At 45.5% G+C, this 20407-nt stretch overlaps 1 protein-coding gene across 2 annotated transcripts in view; it reads right to left on the bottom strand.

The window, feature by feature from the left end:
* Nucleotides 1-14177: 14177 nt before the first annotated feature.
* Nucleotides 14178-20407, bottom strand: part of ATG2B (autophagy related 2B) — a 78312-nt gene continuing 72082 nt past the window's right edge. For both annotated transcript variants that reach the window (XM_060164299.1, XM_060164295.1), the window contains one exon: nt 14178-19076. In XM_060164299.1, the coding sequence (XP_060020282.1) occupies nt 18846-19076 (231 nt within the window). In that variant the 3' untranslated portion in view covers nt 14178-18845. The remainder of the gene's footprint in view (nt 19077-20407) is intronic.

Raw genomic sequence — 20407 nt, 5'->3', positions numbered from 1 at the left:
ACCTACCTCCTAGAGAAATGGAAATAAAAACAAAAATAAACAAATGGGATCTAATGAAACTGCAAAGCTTTTGCACAACAAAGGAAACCATAAACAAGACCAAAAGACAACCCTCAGAATGGGAGAAAATATTTGCAAATGAAGCAACTGACAAAGGATTAATCTCCAAAATTTACAAGCAGTTCATGCAGCTCAATAACAAAAAAGACAAACAACCCAATCCAAAAATGGGCAGAAGACCTAAATAGACATTTCTCCAAAGAAGATAAACAGATTGCCAACAGACACATGAAAGAATGCTCAACATCATTAATCATTAGGGAAATGCAAATCAAAACTACAATGAGATATCATGTCACACCAGTCAGAATGGCCATCATCAAAAAATCTAGAAACAATAAATGCTGGAGAGGGTGTGGAGAAAAGGGAACACTCTTGCACTGCTGGTGGGAATGTGAATTGGTACAGCCACTATGGAGAACAGTATGGAGGTTCCTTAAAAATCTACAAATAGAACTACCATATGACCCAGCAATCCCACTACTGGGCATATACCCTGAGAAAACCATAATTCAAAAAGAGTCATGTACCACAATGTTCATTGCAGCTCTATTTACAATAGCCCGGAGATGGAAACAACCTAAGTGCCCGTCATTGGATGAATGGATAAAGAAGATGTGGCACATATATACAATGGAATATTACTCAGCCATAAAAAGAAATGAAATTGAGCTATTTGTAATGAGGTGGATGGACCTAGAGTCTGTCATACAGAGTGAAGTAAGTCAGAAAGAGAAAGACAAATACCGTATGCTAACAGATATATATGGAATTTAAGAAAAAAAAATGTCATGAAGAACCTAGGGGTAAGACAGGAATAAAGACACAGACCTACTACAGAATGGACTTGAGGATATGGGGAGGAGGAAGGGTAAGATGGGACGAAGTGAGAGAGTGGCATGGACATATATACACTACCAAACGTAAAATAGATAGCTAGTGGGAAGCAGTCGCATGGCAGAGGGCGATAAGTTCAGTGGTTTGTGACCACCTAGAGGGGTGGGATAGGGAGGGTGGGAGGGAGGGAGACGCAAGAGGGAGGAGATATGGGAACATATGTATATGTATAACTGATTCACTTTGTTATAAAGCAGAAACTAACACACCATTGTAAAGCAGTTATACCCCAATAAAGATGTAAATAAAAAAGAGGCTGTGAAGGGAGTGAACTGTGAGCTGAGTTTGACAGGGGTTACAATCTGGTACATGGAGAGAGGGAGAAAGGGCTGGTAGAGGCAGAACCGCATACACAGGTAGAAAGCGTGGGCTGCAGGTGAAAGGATATCTACTGAACACTTAATGCTTCAGTATCTTTCTTGCTGCGAGGGTCCCAGCAGTGAACCTGAGCAAGTCTGTCTTCCAGGAGGCTGTGGCAACAGGGACGATAATTAGGACAGTGTCACAGAGTAGGGTGATCTGCTGTCAGGTGAGAGCAGGTGCTCTGGGAGCAGAGAGAAGGGGTGTCCAGCCTGGGGTGCTGGGAGCGGACGGCTTGAGAGGGTTTCCCAGAGGAAGAGACATAGAAGCTGAGTCCCAAAGGACAAGCAAAATGGGGGAAAGGAGTGTTCCAGAGAAAAGAAACTAATCAGATCCGGAGACAGGATGGTTCATAGGTTAAGGAGGAGGATGAAGGAAGGAAGGAAGGATGAGGCGGCCCTGGAAGGATTCGAGGTTTGAGGAGGATGCAGGTGTTGGGAGGATACATGATGGTCAAGGGCAGGGAGGGAAGCCTGATGGTCTTCCAGCGGCTTTGAGGGCCCGGCTGGAGCCAGGAGGCATGCATTTCTTATGTGAATTACTCTAGCCAAGCTCAGCGGGCCCGAGAACGGTAGACAGTGGATTGCTCCAGAGTTGGGGATATGTCAGATGGGCAGCCAACGTTCAAGGGTGTTGGGGATTCTGGTTATACTATGGGAAATGGCTCAGTTGGGGAAGAAAATGAACATAGGAGATGAGGGAAGCGGAGTACTGTTGATATGGTTAAAGAACAGGCGTAGCAGGCGTACCTAGATGAGAGGGCAAGAAAAATAGGAGGCTGTGGCCACAAGTAAGAATGTTTGCACAGAACTTTCCAAAGGTGGGGCCATCCCAGGAGATGACAAGGACCAAGGACAGCCATGGCACTGCATGGTTGGAATAGAAGGACAAGACAGTCAAAGACTAGCGAGGTGAGGGATGGGTTATCAGGCAGGCAAGATGATGGAAGGACCTGGGGAGGAGAGGCCAGTAGGCCAGGTGCCAAGGCCAGTCTCCACGGAACAGTGCGGGACGGGGGAGGAGCAGCCTCTCCTGCTGCACGGGAAGGACTTGTCCTTATGCGATAGCAGCAACGACCCAGATTCATTCAAGAAATGGAAAGGACGCCGGTGTTGCTGGAGCCTGGTGATGGAGAAGCTGGCAGGGGCTGGGCCACCTGGCCCTCATAAGCTATCAGGGACAACACTTTGATCAGTGCCCCAGCCCCTGTAGGTTTCCTGGAGAGCAGAGAGATGCTCAGGTGGCCTGGATTTAGGTCAACAAGCAGGATCCCGCCTCCACACGTATCTACTCTGGACCACACGGTGCTTAACAAATAGTTAAATTCCATACAAAAAATCCATCTTCGGGGCTTCCCTTGAACACTTGGAAGCTCTTGCAATGCTGAATCTGCACTCATTCCTTCATCTGATATTTATTGAGCATCTGCTTTTGCCGGGCACTTAAGTAGGGAACTTAAGCAGGAAACAAGACAGAGGAGCATCCCTGGTCCTCTTGGAGCTGACCTCCTGGGGCTTCCCCAGGGAGCCGAGGAGCAGCGCCCCTGCTGACAGATCAGGCCTCTTCCCCAGGGGCGGAGGCTGCACTCACTGGGCTTGCTTGCCTCCAGCGCGATGCAATTTCTGAGCCCCTGCACAGGAATCCAGTGAGCAAAGCCCCGTAGCAAAGTGGCCAGAATAGGCAGAAGCATCCGGCAAGAAGAGAGAGTTGGAAAGAGAAAATAACATCGTCTCTTGTGCAGTGACCCCAACATGCCCTCTTTCCTTCTTTCTCAGCTCCTGCTTTAAAGCTGTAGCTTACAACAATCCTTACAGGGGTTGCAAAGAACAATCCCACGTTCTAGAAGAGTGTGCTGGCCTGAGAAATCAGAACATTGCTCATCGGCCTGAAGTTCAACAGTAGACTGTCAACACGGGCTCTGATAAGCAAACACCTGACTTATGGAATGCCCGTCGCATTTACCAAAGCACAGTGCACGGTCCTACAGCAGGACAGAAATTGGCAAACCCCACAGTTAGGATTCTGTTCTTCTACTGGGAAGGTCAATTATTCATTTGCAGATGAGGAAATTCCTGCCTTGGTTAAGAGGATCAATGCTGAGGGAGACATTAATATTTTTGAGTTCCCATGAGTGGACGTGCCTGCCTGGAATATTTCACACCTGGGTCCAGACCCAGACCTCACCTTGTAGGGCTAACGAACACCTGGCATGGCGGGTTAGCAAAGGGTCTCCTAGCATCGCCAGCTCCAGCGCCCCAGCTCCCACTCTCTCTGTCTCTGTCTCTCTCTCTCTCTCTCTCTCTCTCTCTCTGAAGGGCCGAGTACAGACATGGAGCTTCTTCTCCAATCCACTTCCAGCTTTGGGCCTGTCATGTGGGTCCATGGCTGCTGGCCTCCCTCCCCTGCCGCATCCACCATCCCATCCATCACGGGCACCGAGAAGCGCTAAGCCCCACTAAATCCCAGCCTGGGGAGACTCCCCGGTGTCACAGGCAGTTTCTTGTTCTCCGGAGGTGAGTCACAAGTTTGATAAAGAGCAGGTGGGAATTTCCCTCCTATGACCTAGAAGAGGCTTTAAATATCATCGATATGAGTGCATGTCAAACTGGTACCATCTGAATAAAAGCTGAACAATTATATCCCGTCAGCTTCCTGGCTGTGACATCGTACCATACTGAGGTAAGACAGTACCACTGAGGGATACTGAGTAAAGAGTACGAGGGAGCTATGAATCTAATAACAAGTTTTAAAAAGAAAATATCATCAAGCTCAGCCCCTCCATTTCACAGACAAGGACACCAAGGCCCGGAGATGGGTGGAGAATTACCCAAGGTTACCCAGTGAGCTGGACTCCTGGGGCAGGGCTCTGTCCAGACCAGGGATGCCCACGAGGCTGGGAGTTCAGAGAAGAGACCTGATTGCTAGGGACGCCACCATTTGAGTTGCCTTGATGGTGGCAGAGCTCCTTGTGTCTGGGGTTGGATTTAAGGCAATGAGCAAGAGGCCAGGCTTACTTTCCAGGAGTTTCGGGAGACAGAAAAGTATCAGAAGGCCATGCCAGTCAATGGAGGCTCTGAGCAGGGGAGTGTCACATTCAGGCCTGCGTTTCAGAGAGATCACTTCACTAGAACATGGACAATAGCCTGAAGAGCGTATCGGTCATCTATCGCTGAAAAAAAACCACCCCCAAACTTAATGATTTAAAACAAGCACCTTAGCTCATAGTTCCGTAGTTGACCACTTGGGCTGGGTTCAGCTGGGCGGTTCTTCTGCTGGTCTTGGCTGGGTTCACCCACCCACCTGCGATAAGCGGCCAGTCAGCTAGTGGCTCTGCTTCTGGGGGTCGAGCAGGGGGGAGCAGTAGGCACAGAGCTGACCTTGGATAGAGTTAAAAACCACAGTGGGATAGGCGTAATGATGGTGGGCTGGGAGCACCCCAACCGTGACCTTCCCAAACTCAGATGGAATCAGAGCAGCTAATTCATTCAGTGCTTTGACTACACATACTGAGTGTTCAATCCAGGGCGGGTATTGTGCGAGGCATAGGGGTGCAGAGTAAATAAGACTTTTGGTCCCTTCGGAGAGTTCACAGGACGTGGAAGAGATCAGCCAGTGCAGCCTGTTCAATTTATTGACGGAAAAACTGAGGCCCAGAATGCTTTGCCCGTCCCAAGGTGACACCATCCATGTGGGGTCTGGGATCAGGGCCAGCTCTTCTCCTGCCATGTCTAGTCCTCCAGCCCTGTCAAGTGGCTCCCTGGAAAACACTCCCTGAGATAACCTTGTCTTTCCAATGGAAGTGCCTTTGACCAGTGTTGATGGAGGCAGTGGGAGGGGCAGGAAACCCTTCGTCACTCTTCTGCGCGAGACATGACTGCTGCTCTCCAACAATTCTAGTTCCCCGTCCTTCTGGGAAGTGGGAGGACTGAACTTCCTCACCCTGTTGAAGCTAAGAGTTGCCTTCGCACTTCTTTGGCCAATGTGAGGGCACCCGTGTGTCACTTCTAGGCAGGAGCACTTAAGAGCAGAATTCTTTGTGACCTCCTTTCCTCTGCCATAGCGAACCCTGGGGACTTGTGTCAAGACCGTGGTGTCATTAAGATGTACAGCCCATCAGCCTGGACCCCTGAAGGACTAGAAGAGCAGGGCCCCTGTGTTAAACATGCAGCATGAGTGAGAAATCAACCTTTGTTGCTCTTAAGCTACAGAGTTGGGGGATGTTTTTTACTGCAGCAGAACCTAGCTCATCCTCACTGATTCAGCAGGTTTCAATGAGGAGGGACTGCTCCCTAAACTCTGGGCCTCTTGCCCACCCCTTACTCCTCTCCAAGGAAGAAAAGTGATTTATCTGATTGATCAGTTTCATAAAGAAAGAACTGAGCCTACAGAGTGCAGTTCCCTCCTCTGTACTCACTCTTTGGGAAGTGCTGTCTGCAGACCCCAGGCTTCTCTCAGCCATGAGGTTCTTCCTCAGAGGCGGGAAACTGTCAGCACTCTCTGGGCCTGTGTGGGTAAGTCAGCCTGATCCTGGGATTCAGAACTAAGAAGCCCATTGTTGTCACATGCCTGAGTGACACTGTCCAAGTGAGTTCTTCTCAGTAACAAAGATAACGGGCTTCCCTGGTGGTGCAGTGGTTGAGAGTCCACCTGCCGGTGCAGGGGGCACGGGTTCGTGCCCCGGTCCGGGAAGATCCCACGTGCTGCGGAGCGGCTGGGCCCGTGAGCCATGGCCGCTGAGTCTGCGTGTCCGGCCATAGCAGTGAGAGGCCTGCATACGGCAAAAAAAAAAAAGATAACGTGGTGGCCCCATCTGCTGAGCCCTGTTGCCTCCTTTAGTTCAGAACTGAGGCAGGAAGACAGGAGTGTCCTCAAACCCCAGCTCCTACTACCTTGCCCATCCCTTACTCCACGGGACTCAAGTTCCAAACATCTTGCATAAAAACATGAAAGCCTGTTGGTGAAATGCAAATCTGATTCTTGAGTTTTCACAAAATACCTTAGCAAGGTTGATGCAGGGTTCTTGGCCCTGAGGACATTTGGGCCCAGATAGCTCTCTGTTGTGCGGGCTGGCCTGGGCGTTGTAGGAAGTTTAGCAGCATCTCAGGACTCTACCCACTAGACGCCAGGAGCATCCGCCCTCCCCCAGTGTGACGACCAAAATGTCTCCAGATACGACCGAATGTCCTCTGGGAGCAAATCATCCCCCATGCCCAGCTGAGAACCACATTTTGGCTGATCTGATCCAGTTACTCAACAAAGACCTCTAGGAAAGGCTAGTGATCTGGGGGGACTTCTTGGAGGTGGTAGAATTTCAGCCCTTGAAGGATTGAACTTAACAAAGGGAAGGGGAGAAGCCATGGCGCTAGGAAAGTGTGAGCAAAGGGAGGCTTGGAGGCCGGCACGCTTGGAGATGGGGCGGTGGGGAGTGGGGACTCTGCACAAACAACAGTTGGAATGATTAAATAGCCAAACACAGAGAATCACTCAGCATTGTACATGCAATAAATGTTTGCTAATATCAGCAGAAGCTCTCCTCCAGTCCAAACAGTGACATCGTTTATAGCAACTAGCCATCATTGATTCTGGCATCATTCCCAGTGTTTAACAATAAATACCCCTCACCTTCGCCCTGTGGCTTCTTCCAATGTTATTTTCCCCACATCATACTATAGCCAACCTTGTGATGGGGGTGGAGGGGTGGGTAAGACTGGGAAAGAGGGAGCAAAGGGAAGAATGTGATTCAGTCATAATGAGCAAAACATCACGTTTTAAGGAAAGACAGGGTCCAGCAGACCTGGCTGAGAGGGAGGCCACTGAGATGAGCACGGAGGTGCATGGGTCATCCTGTCTTTATTTAAAATGTCACTCTTTTGTTCATCATGGGTGTTTGGCATTCATTTTGAGTTTTGAAAAACATTGCATTGAATTATTATCTTGACTACTGCTGTGCTCCTGTACTCACCCCGCCTTCCTTAAACTTTGTGCCCAAGGCGAGGGCCTCAGCCGCCACACCCTAGCCCCAGCCTTGAGTGGCAGGATTCAGGGCTGGGGCTGCATTCCCAGTAGAGGAATGAATTAGCAGAGAAGCTTAAATAGGCTTCTGTTTCAGACTCACCTTTACATACCGCCTGCTGGGAAAACACAACAAAAATCTTTATCTGGTGCTTCCATGGTGGTGCAGTGGTTGAGAGTCCGCCTGCCGATGTAGGGGACGCGGGTTCGTGCCCCGGTCCGGGAAGATCCCACATGCCGCGGAGCGGCTGGGCCCGTGAGCCATGGCCACTGAGCCTGCGCGTCCGGAGCCTGTGCTCCGCAACGGGAGAGGCCACAGCAGTGAGAGGCCCGCGTACCGCAAAAAAAAAAAAAATCTTTATCTGAAGATAAAGCACATTTCTGTTGTCTCAGGTCCCAAATATTCCCTTATCAACCTGTTGTGAAAATTGCACCAGGGCAACTTTCACAAGCCTCGGGGATTGAGAGAGGGGCTGGCTGTGCTTTACCGCTCAAACCAGTATTTACAGGGAGAAATTAATTGTGAAATCAAATGACATTTTCATTTTAAATTTAAGCTATTTCCTCGACCAAGAGGACGCTGCCACAGACGAGCCTTGCGAAAGGGTAGGGATAGGATTTTTCCGAAACCTTCCCACCGTGCGCGGGGTCAGAATTTGCGCAGGCTCAGATGGGCTGCAGAGGCTTTGTAGGGGGCAAATGCTAGAAACCAAAGTTCCACTCAGGAGGGGAGCGGGCGCTCCCTGCTGGCCTCGAAGGAAGAGTGCTCTTTCCCCAGAAATGTTTCTGCACAACTTTTCAAAGCAGGTCCTTGAATGGGTTACAACAGATAGGTTACAAAGCTTAACAAAACATGGAAACGTGTAAAGGCAACAATTGCCCTTGAGCCCTGTTGCTGGGTACGTCAGTAGGTACAACTTCTATAAGAGGGCAATTGGCAAGAGCCTCTCCAATTTTAAATGGGTGTCACATATCGTTGATTCAGTGTTTCCCCTTGTAGTGATCCATCCAACAGATAAACTGAGACAGGCTGATCTTGAGTGGCCTCGGCCAGCAGCGGCTTGAAGCAGGGTTTCAGTTCCCAGCCAGTGCTTGAGGTCGGGTCGCGGCAGTGAGAGCACCGAATCCTAGCCACTAGACCAGTGGTCAGCGACAAGGCTCTGGCCCTACGGCTTTGCAGAAAAAGAATTCCCACAAAGAAGGAAAGTAGTGAAACAAGTAAATTATTTATTAGGAAAAAAAATGTACAGTACATGTGGATAGACACACAGGCAGGCTCAAAGAGAGAGTCGTGCCCTTGTGGCAGTTTGAATCACTTTTATGGGGCATTTCTTCTGGGTTTCCTTTTGCCAATCATTTTGATTTGCTGAGTTCAAAAAGTCCGTATTTGGTGTATCTCAGTATCTTCCCACGTGTGCGTGTGCATCTCTTAGCCAAGATGGATTCTACTGAAGAGGACTATGGGTAGATTTAGCCACTTAGCATCACTTCCCTTTTGACCTCCAACGAGCCTTTCTGTTCATGTGTAGTTGGGGAGGTCTCCTAACTTTGAGAATGAGGAATATGTGGTCTCTTAACTTCTATCTGGGCAGGGCCCAGCCTCCTCTCTCAATTGTCCTGTTATTCTTGTCTCGGAGTATCCGTCCACAGGACCAAACTAAAACTGTTTGCCCCAGGGGCCCATCTATCTCCTGCCTCAAGGCTGGAACCTGGGACCCTTTGCTGCTGTGCTGCAGTGCTTGCACTTGGACAAACATTTCCTTGAGCTACAAAATACAAAGAATCTATAAGAGACTAAAAAATAACTGCAGATATGCACAGTTGGGGCAAATTCTGGACAAAAGATACAAAAAGACCAAAAAACCCAACTGCCACTTCTGAAGAACTGGGAGCAAAAGCAGGGTACTGCCCCCTGCACTCAACACCACCAAAGGGGTGGGCAACCCACCTAAGCCACCCTCTAGCCTGACCCTTGGACACAACCCTACCCTCACCCCATATAAGGAATGAGCTTGCCTCCGCTCAGGGAGCAAACAAGGGAACCTGTTACTAGTTCTCAGTCCCTCCTGTGACCACATGGGCCCCAATAAACCTTGCCCGAATTTCTTGTCTGGCCTCTTGTCAATTTCTGTTGATTGGAGAAGGCCAAGAACGCTGATTGGTATCAAAACTACTGAGAAACTGAAGTGCAGCCAAGTTCAGTGATTTGCTCAAGGTCAATCCTTGGGGTAGCGAGTTGGCTGAAACCCCAGCTCAGCAAATAAGACATAAAGACTAAGAAGATAGCTTTCAAAATGAAATCTGGTATGAAGGATTAAGGAGGGTTTTGAAGAAAAGAATATTTTAAAGAAAATGGGGGTGGGGTGAGGGGAAGTAAGTAAAGCTTAAGTTTAAACTGAAATGGAGAAGGAAGGGAGGTATTTAATTGGCCTTAGAAGTGCTTGTTGTAAATGGAAAGAGGATGTCTAACTATAGAGCTATGACATTGATACTGATTTTTAAATAGCATATTTGGAGGGGGGCGGTATTGTGCTTAACTTTTACTAAATGTTAAGTGTTTTTTGAGTTGTAGCCTTGAGGTCCATCACTCTAAAAATAAATGGGCCACATCTGGGCTGACAAATGCTCACATTAGGTTTTGGAAGCAATGGTAGTACTTGGCAACGAGCAGTCGTGTTTTCCTTTATACCTCAGTGAAATCTAAATTTAAAAGAATGTTTTACCCTCTTCTGACAGCCTTAGAAATTCTTACTGTAAGGTTGTGCTAATACTCATTTTTCTCAGCAAACCCAAAACCCAAAAGACTTTGCCTCCAGCACCCTCCTTGACTTTTATTTCCAGATGCTACCCAAGATGTCCCCTTCAACTCAAATTTCCCTGTAACCAGTCAATCCTGAACATCAGGCCAAAAAGGGAAGCGGCTCCCCCAGCTTTCCCAAGCCTGCCCCGGATCTGTGTTTAACGCCAGGGAAGCAGATGTCTGGATGGCAGTGAAAGAGGAGACCAGGTGGTGTCTTCAAAACCAGGAATTCCAATTCTAAAACTGCTCTGAGCAGCTTCTGCTCCTTTCCTCGGCTTCGTAAAATGCCATTCAATTTCCCAGAAGCAAAACAAATTGATTTCCATTTATAAGGAACAAATGGCTGGAGTGATTAGCTGTGTCTAAGCTGTTTTATATTAGAGTCTGATGTATTCCCACTGGGTTCTGAGTTCCCCCAAATCGAGGACCATATCTTTCATCTCTGGCCCAGGGCATTGCTCATAGCAGGCATTCGAGAAACAGTAACAGTATCTAACACTTAGATGGTACTTACTCTGTGTCAGACACTGTTCTGATTAACTCGCGTAATCCTCATAACAACACTATTATTAGCTCCATTTTACAGAGGAGGAAACTGAAGCACAGAAAGGTTAAGCAACTTCCCCAAGGCCACACAGCTAACAAGTAATGCAGCCTGGGTTCACACCCGGGCAGTCTGACTCAAAAATATATATTCTTAGCCACTATACCAGCAGTTCCCCAACTTGTCTGCAATTAGTCACCTAGGGAGCTTCTAAAGTACACCTTCAAAAAGTACATTTAATACATTATATTGTGATTTAATTGGTCTCGGGTGTGGTATGGGTTTTGGAATTTTTAAAGCTCCTCAGCTGATTCCCATACACGGACTCATTTTGAGAACCACTACGTTATACTATCCTGCCTCATTACTCAGCAACGTTTGCTGAATTGAATGTGTTTGCTACAGCAGGAACTGCTTTCAGGAATGTAAACAAACAAGGAGGAAAAAATAATATCCAAACTTTGGTTGTATCAAATTACCCTGGAGTGTAACTGATTGTAATTCCAAGAGCCTGTGCTAAGAGCATGGGTCTGGAGTCAAGACATTCTTGGATTAACATCTCTGCACGTAGCAGTGTGAGTGGAAAATGTTGCCTGCCATATTACTAAACAAAGGATGTTGCAGCCACCAAGCCACTACAGCTGCCCTGATGGTGAGCCCTGAGGGAACTCAGGATGGAGACAAATGACCTCGCTGCCAGCCCTCAGCCATGGCATCTGCCCCCAGTGGTGCACCCTGAGGGGAATCAGGATGGGAAAGCAGGGGATACTGGTCCCAGATAGCTGAGGTGCACATCAAAGGAATGGTTTCAAGGAGCCCAGACTCTTGCATCTTCCCATACGCAGAAAAGTGCTGAAGTCCTTAACTTGAGAGACCTGATTTTCTTTAATTAACAGTAATCTTTTGAAGTCCAACTACCTGGTCTTCATTGCAAAAACTCCTCTGTATCCTGGCTCCTCCCTTCCCTCTTCAGAGCAGTCCCTCAGAGCTAACTGAGAGGCTGTCTTCTGGGCTTGAAGTCCTCAGAAAGACTGCCAAATAAAACATAATTCTCTACTTTGCGGTTGTGCATTATTTTTTCCAGCGGAGAAGAGTCTGGCTACGTGCCCACCAACCTCCATTTCCTTCCTGCCTAGGCGCACAGCAAGACTACATTACCCAGCTTCCCTTGAAGCCAAGTGTGATCATGTGACAGGATTCTGACCAATAGAATGTGGGCAAAAGTCTCCAGCACTAGGCTGTCCTCTTTCCTGTGAGGCAGATTCTGAATGGGAAGGCAGAGCCACAAGATGGAAGGGGCCTGGGCTATTCCAGCACCACTTAGGGGAGAGCTGCCAGATATTCAGGAGCACTGACTGGACTTGATGTAAATGAGAAATAATTTTTTTGTTAAGCTGCTGGGATTCGGGGGTTTATCTGTCATCAGTGACTAGTGTTCCTTAACTAGTACATTGTGTGGCTTTGGGGAGGTCACTTATCCTAAGCCTCAGTGTTGCCATCTGCAGAATGAAGACAATAGTACAAATACAAATCATGTCCGAGTGCTGGACAGCTTTCATTTGCCCCTCCAGATCCACTCTCCACCCCCTCTCCCCTGCTCTCTGCCGGGGAGGCTGAGCCTGAGATACTGCAGTAAGTTAGGCTCAACCTATGGGAGGCTCCAGCAGGAGGTGGGAAAGCAGGAGCCCGAGGGTGGGATTTAGCGGTCTGGGCCCCTCTGGCTACTTGGCTCCACCTAAGGCCACAGCTGTATCAGGCAGCCCTCCCCTTCAGCTACGGGTTCTGTGAATCACTCTATCCCTTTGTCCCCTCAGGCCTGTGGTGAGGCTTAGCACTGCTTCAGTCTCCTGATAGCTGGGATGGGAAAGGGGGAGCGGCCCCGTGTTCCTGTGTCCAAGGTCAGCGGGAAAAAGTCAGACACCACCACTGACTCACAGAGCTGAGGCCGAGTCAGCTCCCGAGGTGCCAGTGGATCTCCCTTGCCCCTGCCCACCTATGCTAAATCAAGTCCCTTCCTTACACCTCCCTCAGTCGCCCCAGTGGCCGGCCATCTGCTTCCTGCCAGGACCCTGGCTGGTACGGGCTGTGAATGCCATGTTGTTGAGGTTTGAACAAAGTAGCAATCACACAGGAAATACTTAACAAATGTTGAATTTAAAATGAGAGAAATGCCACAAAGTTTGTTGAGAGGAGTGTGTGCTATAATGAATAATGAGGTAATAAAGAGGTAAGGGTGGCTGGGCCTGAGAAGGGTAATCTTTAAGCCGAGATAAGGAGGAACCAGGCAGAATATTCCAGAAAGGAATGTGGGGAGGCTCTTACGCACTGTGCTCGCTCCATGCCGCACATGATTTCCACCAGGGGAGCTTTTGGCCCAGTGGTTTGCACCAGTGGGCCTTTGCCACCCAGGGGACACTTGGCCATGTCTGAAGACATTTTTGGTTTACACAAGTGGGGACGGGGTGCTACTTGCACGTACTGGGTAAGGCCAAGGATGCTGCTAAACACCCTACAGTGCACAGGACAGCCCCACAGCAAAGGCTTATCCAGCCCCAAGGGTAAGATTTCTAAAGTGGAGAGAATCTAACTTAGCCCTCCTCCCAGACTTAACGACTGTGGCTGGAGCCCAGCCTGGAGAGGGGAGAGGGGTGGAGATGCAAGATAAGCAAGTTTGTCTGACTAAAGTATTCTAAGAGCCTATAATCTCCATTTTCTAGCAAAACTCCTTCCTTGGTTTCCTAATTAGTGAAGAGTTTTCGCTAATTTAGACAACGGTACAAGTTCCTCTTAAAATAAAATCCTAGAATGAGCATGGGCTTCGGGAATCAAACCATGGGACCTTAAGAAACTTCCTTGACCTCTCTGAACCTCAGTCTCCTCCTCTGGAAAAGAGGGATTATTACAAGCACCCCTCAGAGGGGCTATTGGGGTTATATAAAGAACCTGGCTCACAGCAAGCACCTCACAAAGGTTCCCTTCCCTCTCTCACAAGAGTCATGTGTGGAGTGTGTTGTGACTTACGATTTTTCCATGATTGCTCAAAGTGGATGGTCACATAATGACATCTGTCACATCAAAACTTATTTTACAGTACTGTCTTTAAGAATAAATATTTCTTTTAGATATTCCTTTTATAAATAATAATATTCCTCCAAAAAGAACAGGTTTTTCAAGTATTTATCTAGGTCCCTAAGACCAAAACTATAAGATGTGTTTGCTGCAAGTCTACATTGTGGAGATAAGATAACTAATGCAGTGATTAATATCCCAAAAGGGGAAGGAGTGGCAAATTCTAACATTATATGCCCTATACATCTCAGAAGTCAGCAGCAGGTAGCTACAAGAGTTGCTATTAGAAGTACTTATCAGCACAGGATCATAGGAACACCATTTCACAGCAACAGGATCTGACACAGACCTGCCCTCTGCCTCAAAAAGTATTTTATACAGGCTTTTTATACAGGGAACATTTCTTGGTGAAAGACAATAGTGTTTAGAGCAAACTCCAAAGAGTAAATATTTTAATTTTCTTCAAGAATATTCTTAAATTCATAATAGTCACACTAACAAGTTAACATTTCCACAAAAATACTCATATAGCATCAGTATTCTTAAAGTATTCATATGCATAATTACCTCAATTAGGAAACTTAGCAACGACAGTCAACATATACAACATAGGCTTTTTACTTCTGGTGAGATCAATTCAATGTCTAAAATAAATCAGGATGGATTAACATAAGAGCTGAATTGGCGTCCCTACCAAATTTCGCAATGAAAAAGCAAACAGTCCTGTGTGACCGGCAAGTTACACAAACAATGTAAGACAAATCCAACTAGAAATTGGAAGCTGCCATTTCATATACACAAAGTACATGTGAAACAGCAAAGTAAACATGTTTCTTAAAGGAGGGGCTGCTATTTCAACACCCCCAGAGCATTAGAGATGTCACTGAGTCAGCCAACATCACATCTACAATCTCTTGAAATACATCAGATAGCCATCTGGTGCTTTTTATGAAGCAATATGCTTGAAACCAAGGGGCCAACACTGGTTACAGGAAGCAAAAATGTCTAACACCTCTGTTTTTAAAAATTGCTGACATTTCAAAATATGAATTGTTGAAACTCAAGTTTCGCATCCCCAAAGAAGCCGATCGTGGTGTGTTAGAATGCCTTCTCTCTCTCTGATTTGCAGACACTACAATGAAAGGAAAATACTTCTGATTAAAACTAGCTGACTTGCCACTGTGCATGTAAAGTCTACTACAGGGAGCAATGCCTAGCATGATCCTGAAACTTCTGAGATAAAACTCAATTGGCATTAAAGCACTCAGTTATTCTCAATGAAAAGACTGACTATACCTTCCGGGACACAGAAATAAGATTTCTTGGTAATGGAAAAAAATTTTTCTTTCCTTCATTATCTATATACTACCCAAATAACCTTCCTTTTTAACCTAAGACTCACAAATTTATATTGATATTTGAGTTATTCAATTTAGTACCAATGGGTATGTCCAGTTGATGCATTTGCAGATGCAAAGTATCGCTTTGCATCTGCACAGGCCTTTACTTTCAATACGCTTAAAGAACTTTATAGACATTTTCTCTCGTGTCTTAAGTAGGTCAAGAGGATATGAAGGGAAACAGGGAACAGACTGCTCACCACAGGCCACTAGCCCTGCCACACTGCCACAAGCTGAGAGTTCATTTACACCCCCCTCAGGTGTGAGAAAACTGAGGCGGGGCAAAGGTAAATGATTTCTCTTAAGCTGAGTCATGCAGCTTTTTACATATACAAGATCTAAATTCATGGTAAGATAATTAATTGTTAATCCTAATACTACTTAGTGCAAGTGTGGATTCCTCGTTTAAAACTGCTTAACCTGCCTCTGCCCTCTGTCTCTCGTCTCCCGTCTCTGGTGAGAGCACACACGGTGCACAGAACCTGAATCAACAGTACCCGAGGGTGGCGAGCGGCCCCCGAGGAGCAGACGTAGTTGTTTGGACTGTTTGGGAACTGAACAAAGGCACCAAACCTACAAAACACAGTTTTTAAAGGAGAGGGAAGTGACGCATAGCATGTCGCAGGAAATCCTGGTTTTTAGTCTTTTTCTCATTTTAGGCACATTGCTATTTGGGAAGATTTTCTTTTTTTTCTTAAAGGGAGGTCTGCATTATAAAAATATTGATGTTAAATATATGTGCTTAAGTGGGACTACAAATTGGACCCAAGCTTTACTAAAATGAAAGTCTTCGCTATGATGTCTAGAAAAAAACATTGCATCCTATCTGTCCTAAAAGGCAAATGCTGAGCGGACATTCTATCTGTAAATAACAGCAATCTGTGGACAGACAGGAAGGGAAACTGGGGGATCCTAATCAAGAGAAGATGTCACCATGGCCTCTGCTGCCTGTATAACGTAAAGTGGTCTTAACATGTTCCTGCAACACTGTGAGGTTCTGAAACTCACAAACGTATCCTGATCAAGCTCGCTGACCTGGACCCCTCGGGGAGAAACGTAACGTGGACTCAATGCAGCAGTACGTGGACATGCTCAGTTTGCTCCATTCAGAAGTCAGCCTTGAAGGCACCATGGCCGTTCAGAGACACGTTACTCTAAGAGATCAGAGATCTGAAGGAGCTGTGGCTACTATGGGTGTGATGTGGCCAGTGCTCTCGTTCGACACCACCACCCGTCCCAGGTGCCAGAGGCCTGGGGCACTCAACGGAGTGCCACATCCCACGTCATCATTCACATGCATACACACGCACGCTCTACTCATCCGAAAATCTCTGTTGGGCTTTGTCGTAAGAAACCCCTTCATTTACAGAGAGGGACCCAGAGGCACAAAGAAACCCAATGTCTTGGCAAAAGCATCCACTTGGTAAGTCACAGATCTGGCAACACGAGGATCCTGCCAACACTCTCTACTGTGTCATGGTGACGTAAAAGTTCGAAAAGACACTATTGAAAAAATTAAGGATATTTAACAATGCCTAAGTATTCAAATATAGAAAGGACCTCTATGTAAACATCTCAAGTAAAGAGCATCTTGGTTAAACTGACAATGACTAGACCCTTGACACTGAATCTTTCTGAGACACAAGGTTTCTGTTCCCAAACATGGATTCTATTAAAAGCAGGTGCAGGAGGGCAGAACAGAGAGCCATGGAAATTGCACTATAAAGACATACGTTTAAATGGGATTATAAACCCAATTTGTCAAAAAAAACAGGTCCATTTGCAACTCAGAGTACAAAGAAGAGGATTATTTCTCCCTATACTAATTATTTAAGTTCAATTAGATGTAGTACGGAAAATATATTTAATAAAGAGATTTTATATTTTTAAATTTGAGCAAGTGTTTTCCAGTTTGATTAATCATCACAGATATCACACACAGCATGTTCCCTTATAAGGGAAAATACTGGTGTCAATGCGGGGGTGCCTGGAAAGCACCCCGGAAGCAGGCTGAAGCTTCATATAATAAACAGCCATGGCTAGCGTTCAGGACCACGTTCTGGGTGGACTCCATCTAACTAGGGCCGAGTAATAAACGGTCCTGTGATGCTTAAACAGGTGGTTTTCTGAGCACTATCCTTTTAAGTTTTTCAGCAGTAAACAGAAAACAAAATTAAATCAAATGCTATTTAACATCATTTTATAAATTTTAAATGTTCAGATTTTTGGTTTACATTTGCTTTCTTGTTTAGAAAGTTTAGAGAATGAAATTGATACAATGTCATTTTCCAAACCCCAAAGTGAAAGCAGTTGTGAAATCCAAATTCACCTCGATGACATCCCCCCACTCTAGAAAATGAGGATGTACATCGTGCAACTTTAAACAGTGGATGAATACAAAGTCCTATATTTTCTTTCTGCTAGATTAATCTAAAGTTAGAGGTTGAGTTCTTGAGAACAATTTCCCTCTCACTCCTAGGTAATGATTTACTTGATATTAACCAAAATCAATTTTGAGAAAGTGTTCCCAAGGGTCTTGGAATAAATTCTAGTATTGCATCTATGAATATGCTCTAAGAGAAGCAAACTATTCATGGAAGCATAAAACAATTTTACCTTTAAATAAAAATATTTTATTCATTCCTGACAGATTATCAAAATGTACATTGTTAACCAAGTAAAAATGGTACTTCGAAATAGCTGACTAGGGCGTATTTGGAGGATTTTTGGTTAATTTCAAAAGAGTAAAAACCACTTTCAATCTCCCTTTCCACACATTCCTAATAACCTTGCACTATACCTGCTTAAAATTGAATATATAAACAATTAGATGGGCCCCAGTTCATTATAGAATGCACACTTTCATTTACACTCAGAATGAATGAAAGTTATTACATTTGAGTTACCTTCCTTTGCCAAAAACCTTCAGACTTACCCCTCTTTATATTTTGTGTAACTCTATAAATTACACATAGAATATAGCACATAACTTGTATTAATCTAAACACACACACACACACACACACACACACAGACACACACACACACAATAAAGTGCAACACAACAGAACAAGTCTGCGACATTCACGTTCTCAAACTCCCACAGAAGGCTCTTCTGAGCAAATGGAAACGACATTGTTCGCGAGTGCGGGAACACTAAATCCAACAGACTAGGTTATTTTTTCCTCACGGGTATTTATATTGAAAATCCTATTTGTTTTACTTTCCCTGTGGCTTCTGTCTCTCATTTTCAATGAAAGTTTCGAAGCTGTGATTCTCTTCAAACCTGGAGAAAAATCAACTCCTTAGAGCAACGTAAATAGTGCTTTCAAAGTGCTCCAATGTTTCTGAGCACTCTGTACTGTAAAAGGAGGTTTCCAATGACAGCTGTCTGTAACACGGAAAAGTACAGTCATTTTAATAGAAGCAAACATTCCACTAACTGGGCAGCAGATGCTTCATGGACTTTTGACACCAGCCACCAAACGTTTCTATTCTACAGGCAAGTACCAAACTAGCCCTAAAATGTCAAAAGGTTTTGGTTGCATGTTGTTTTGATACTAAATTATTTCACTAAGAAATGGTTTTGTTCCTGAGATGAGCACAATAAAATTAAACGAGTTCCCCCTGAAGCTGCCAGTGGGATACTCTCTGTTCCTTATTTCCACCCTCATTATCTTCATGAAGAACCACGTCTGAAACGTCAGTCTTCTCCGTGGCGCCATTTCTGTGACTCGTCTTGCCGAACGTCTGGTCTGATTTGGTTTCTCATGCCACCTAAGACGCTGGATGTTGCTTCTGTGGCAACGATCAGAGGTTTCACCACGGCTGGAGGGATCTGGCGCAGGACCTCGCCCACAGCGCCAGTCACCCCTCTGCTCTCGTGCTCCCGGGCTGCGGTTTCGTAAATGGTCTGAGCCGTGTCTGCAATTCCCTGAAAGCGGGGAGGGGAGAGAAGGGGAGTAAATCACTGGTCAGAAAACTCTCTAAATTCTCCCATAATACACACTTTAGTCGAGTTAATCAACAGCAGGTTTGTAACTAGACAAAAAACAAAACAAAACAGAACCTGTACTTTTGAGATAAGCCAGGATAATTATTTTTATGACAATTCTAATTATAAGGGAAAGTAAGATGCAATTATTATGATTTAGCATTTTATTGTGACAGTTGTGTACACTACAACTGTAAACTACAATTTCACATGGGGAAGCTTACAGAAATAGTTAATGATCCGAGAGCAGCTTTTCTGGCACCAGTAATCACTCTAGTTAAATCAAACCTAGCAAACAAAGCTTCTTGAATAAATATAATCGCTAAATGAATATGGTGATAGCTCCTGTGATTCAACTGTAACAAAAAACCTAGTTTGACTAAGCTCCAGAAAATAATTTAATTTGTTTTAAATTACTGGCTATGTACTAGAAGAGATAACTGTGGAACATTCAATTAAGATAAAAGGCTAAATAGAACATTTTACTGGATTAAACAGAGAAAATTCTGAGAACATAAAGCAGGACCATGTTTAATAATTAGAAACAAAGCTTCTGTAGCATTTTTCATCTTTCTTCTAACGGTGTAACATTAAAATAATCATGACTGCTGAGCTTTAGAGCTGAATACGTAAATGAGTAGGTCAAGCCAGAGTGGTAAAACGTCATACATGACTTTCAAATCTCTACCATTTGTCTAAGTCAAAATCCCTTAGGGGCCACGAGGCACTATTCCACTGTGACCATTTCAGTGACAGGCACAACGAGAGGAACTTTGGGCTCTCCAGGGAAATCAAGGAGCTTTGCCCTAGTCCAAAGTCTAGCCCTCACTTTGACAACCTGATGCGAGTATCATTTTTACACAGCACAGCAGGCAAAAACCATGTAATACCGTGGCGGGGAGGGGGTTACAGAAGAGCTAAAAAAAAATGTAAGTGCTATTGTTCAAACTATCTACATAACAGCCAACAAGTAAAACCGTCACCACAGTGAAGATGCTTACAATTTACACACCTGCCCACATCCTCCTCCTGCCTGCTCCCAGTCCCCTCCCTAACCCACAAACAGTCGCTGTTAGTGTGTCAGAACGTGGTGATCAGCACCACCAAGCAAATTCAAACCTCAGCTCCATCATTTAGCTGTGTGACCTGACACAAGTGCTCTAAGAGGGGAATGAAAATGCTGTAGTGATTGTTAGAGTTAAATGAAATACTGCACCTAAAGCGCCCGGTACAACTCAGCAGGTACTAGGTGCTCACCAAACAGCTCCTAC

Source organism: Lagenorhynchus albirostris, chromosome 1 (assembly GCF_949774975.1).
Source record: "Lagenorhynchus albirostris chromosome 1, mLagAlb1.1, whole genome shotgun sequence".
NCBI lineage: Eukaryota > Metazoa > Chordata > Mammalia > Artiodactyla > Delphinidae > Lagenorhynchus > Lagenorhynchus albirostris.
Note: the sequence above shows the minus strand (reverse complement) of the source record. Positions and strands in the feature narration are given on the sequence as shown.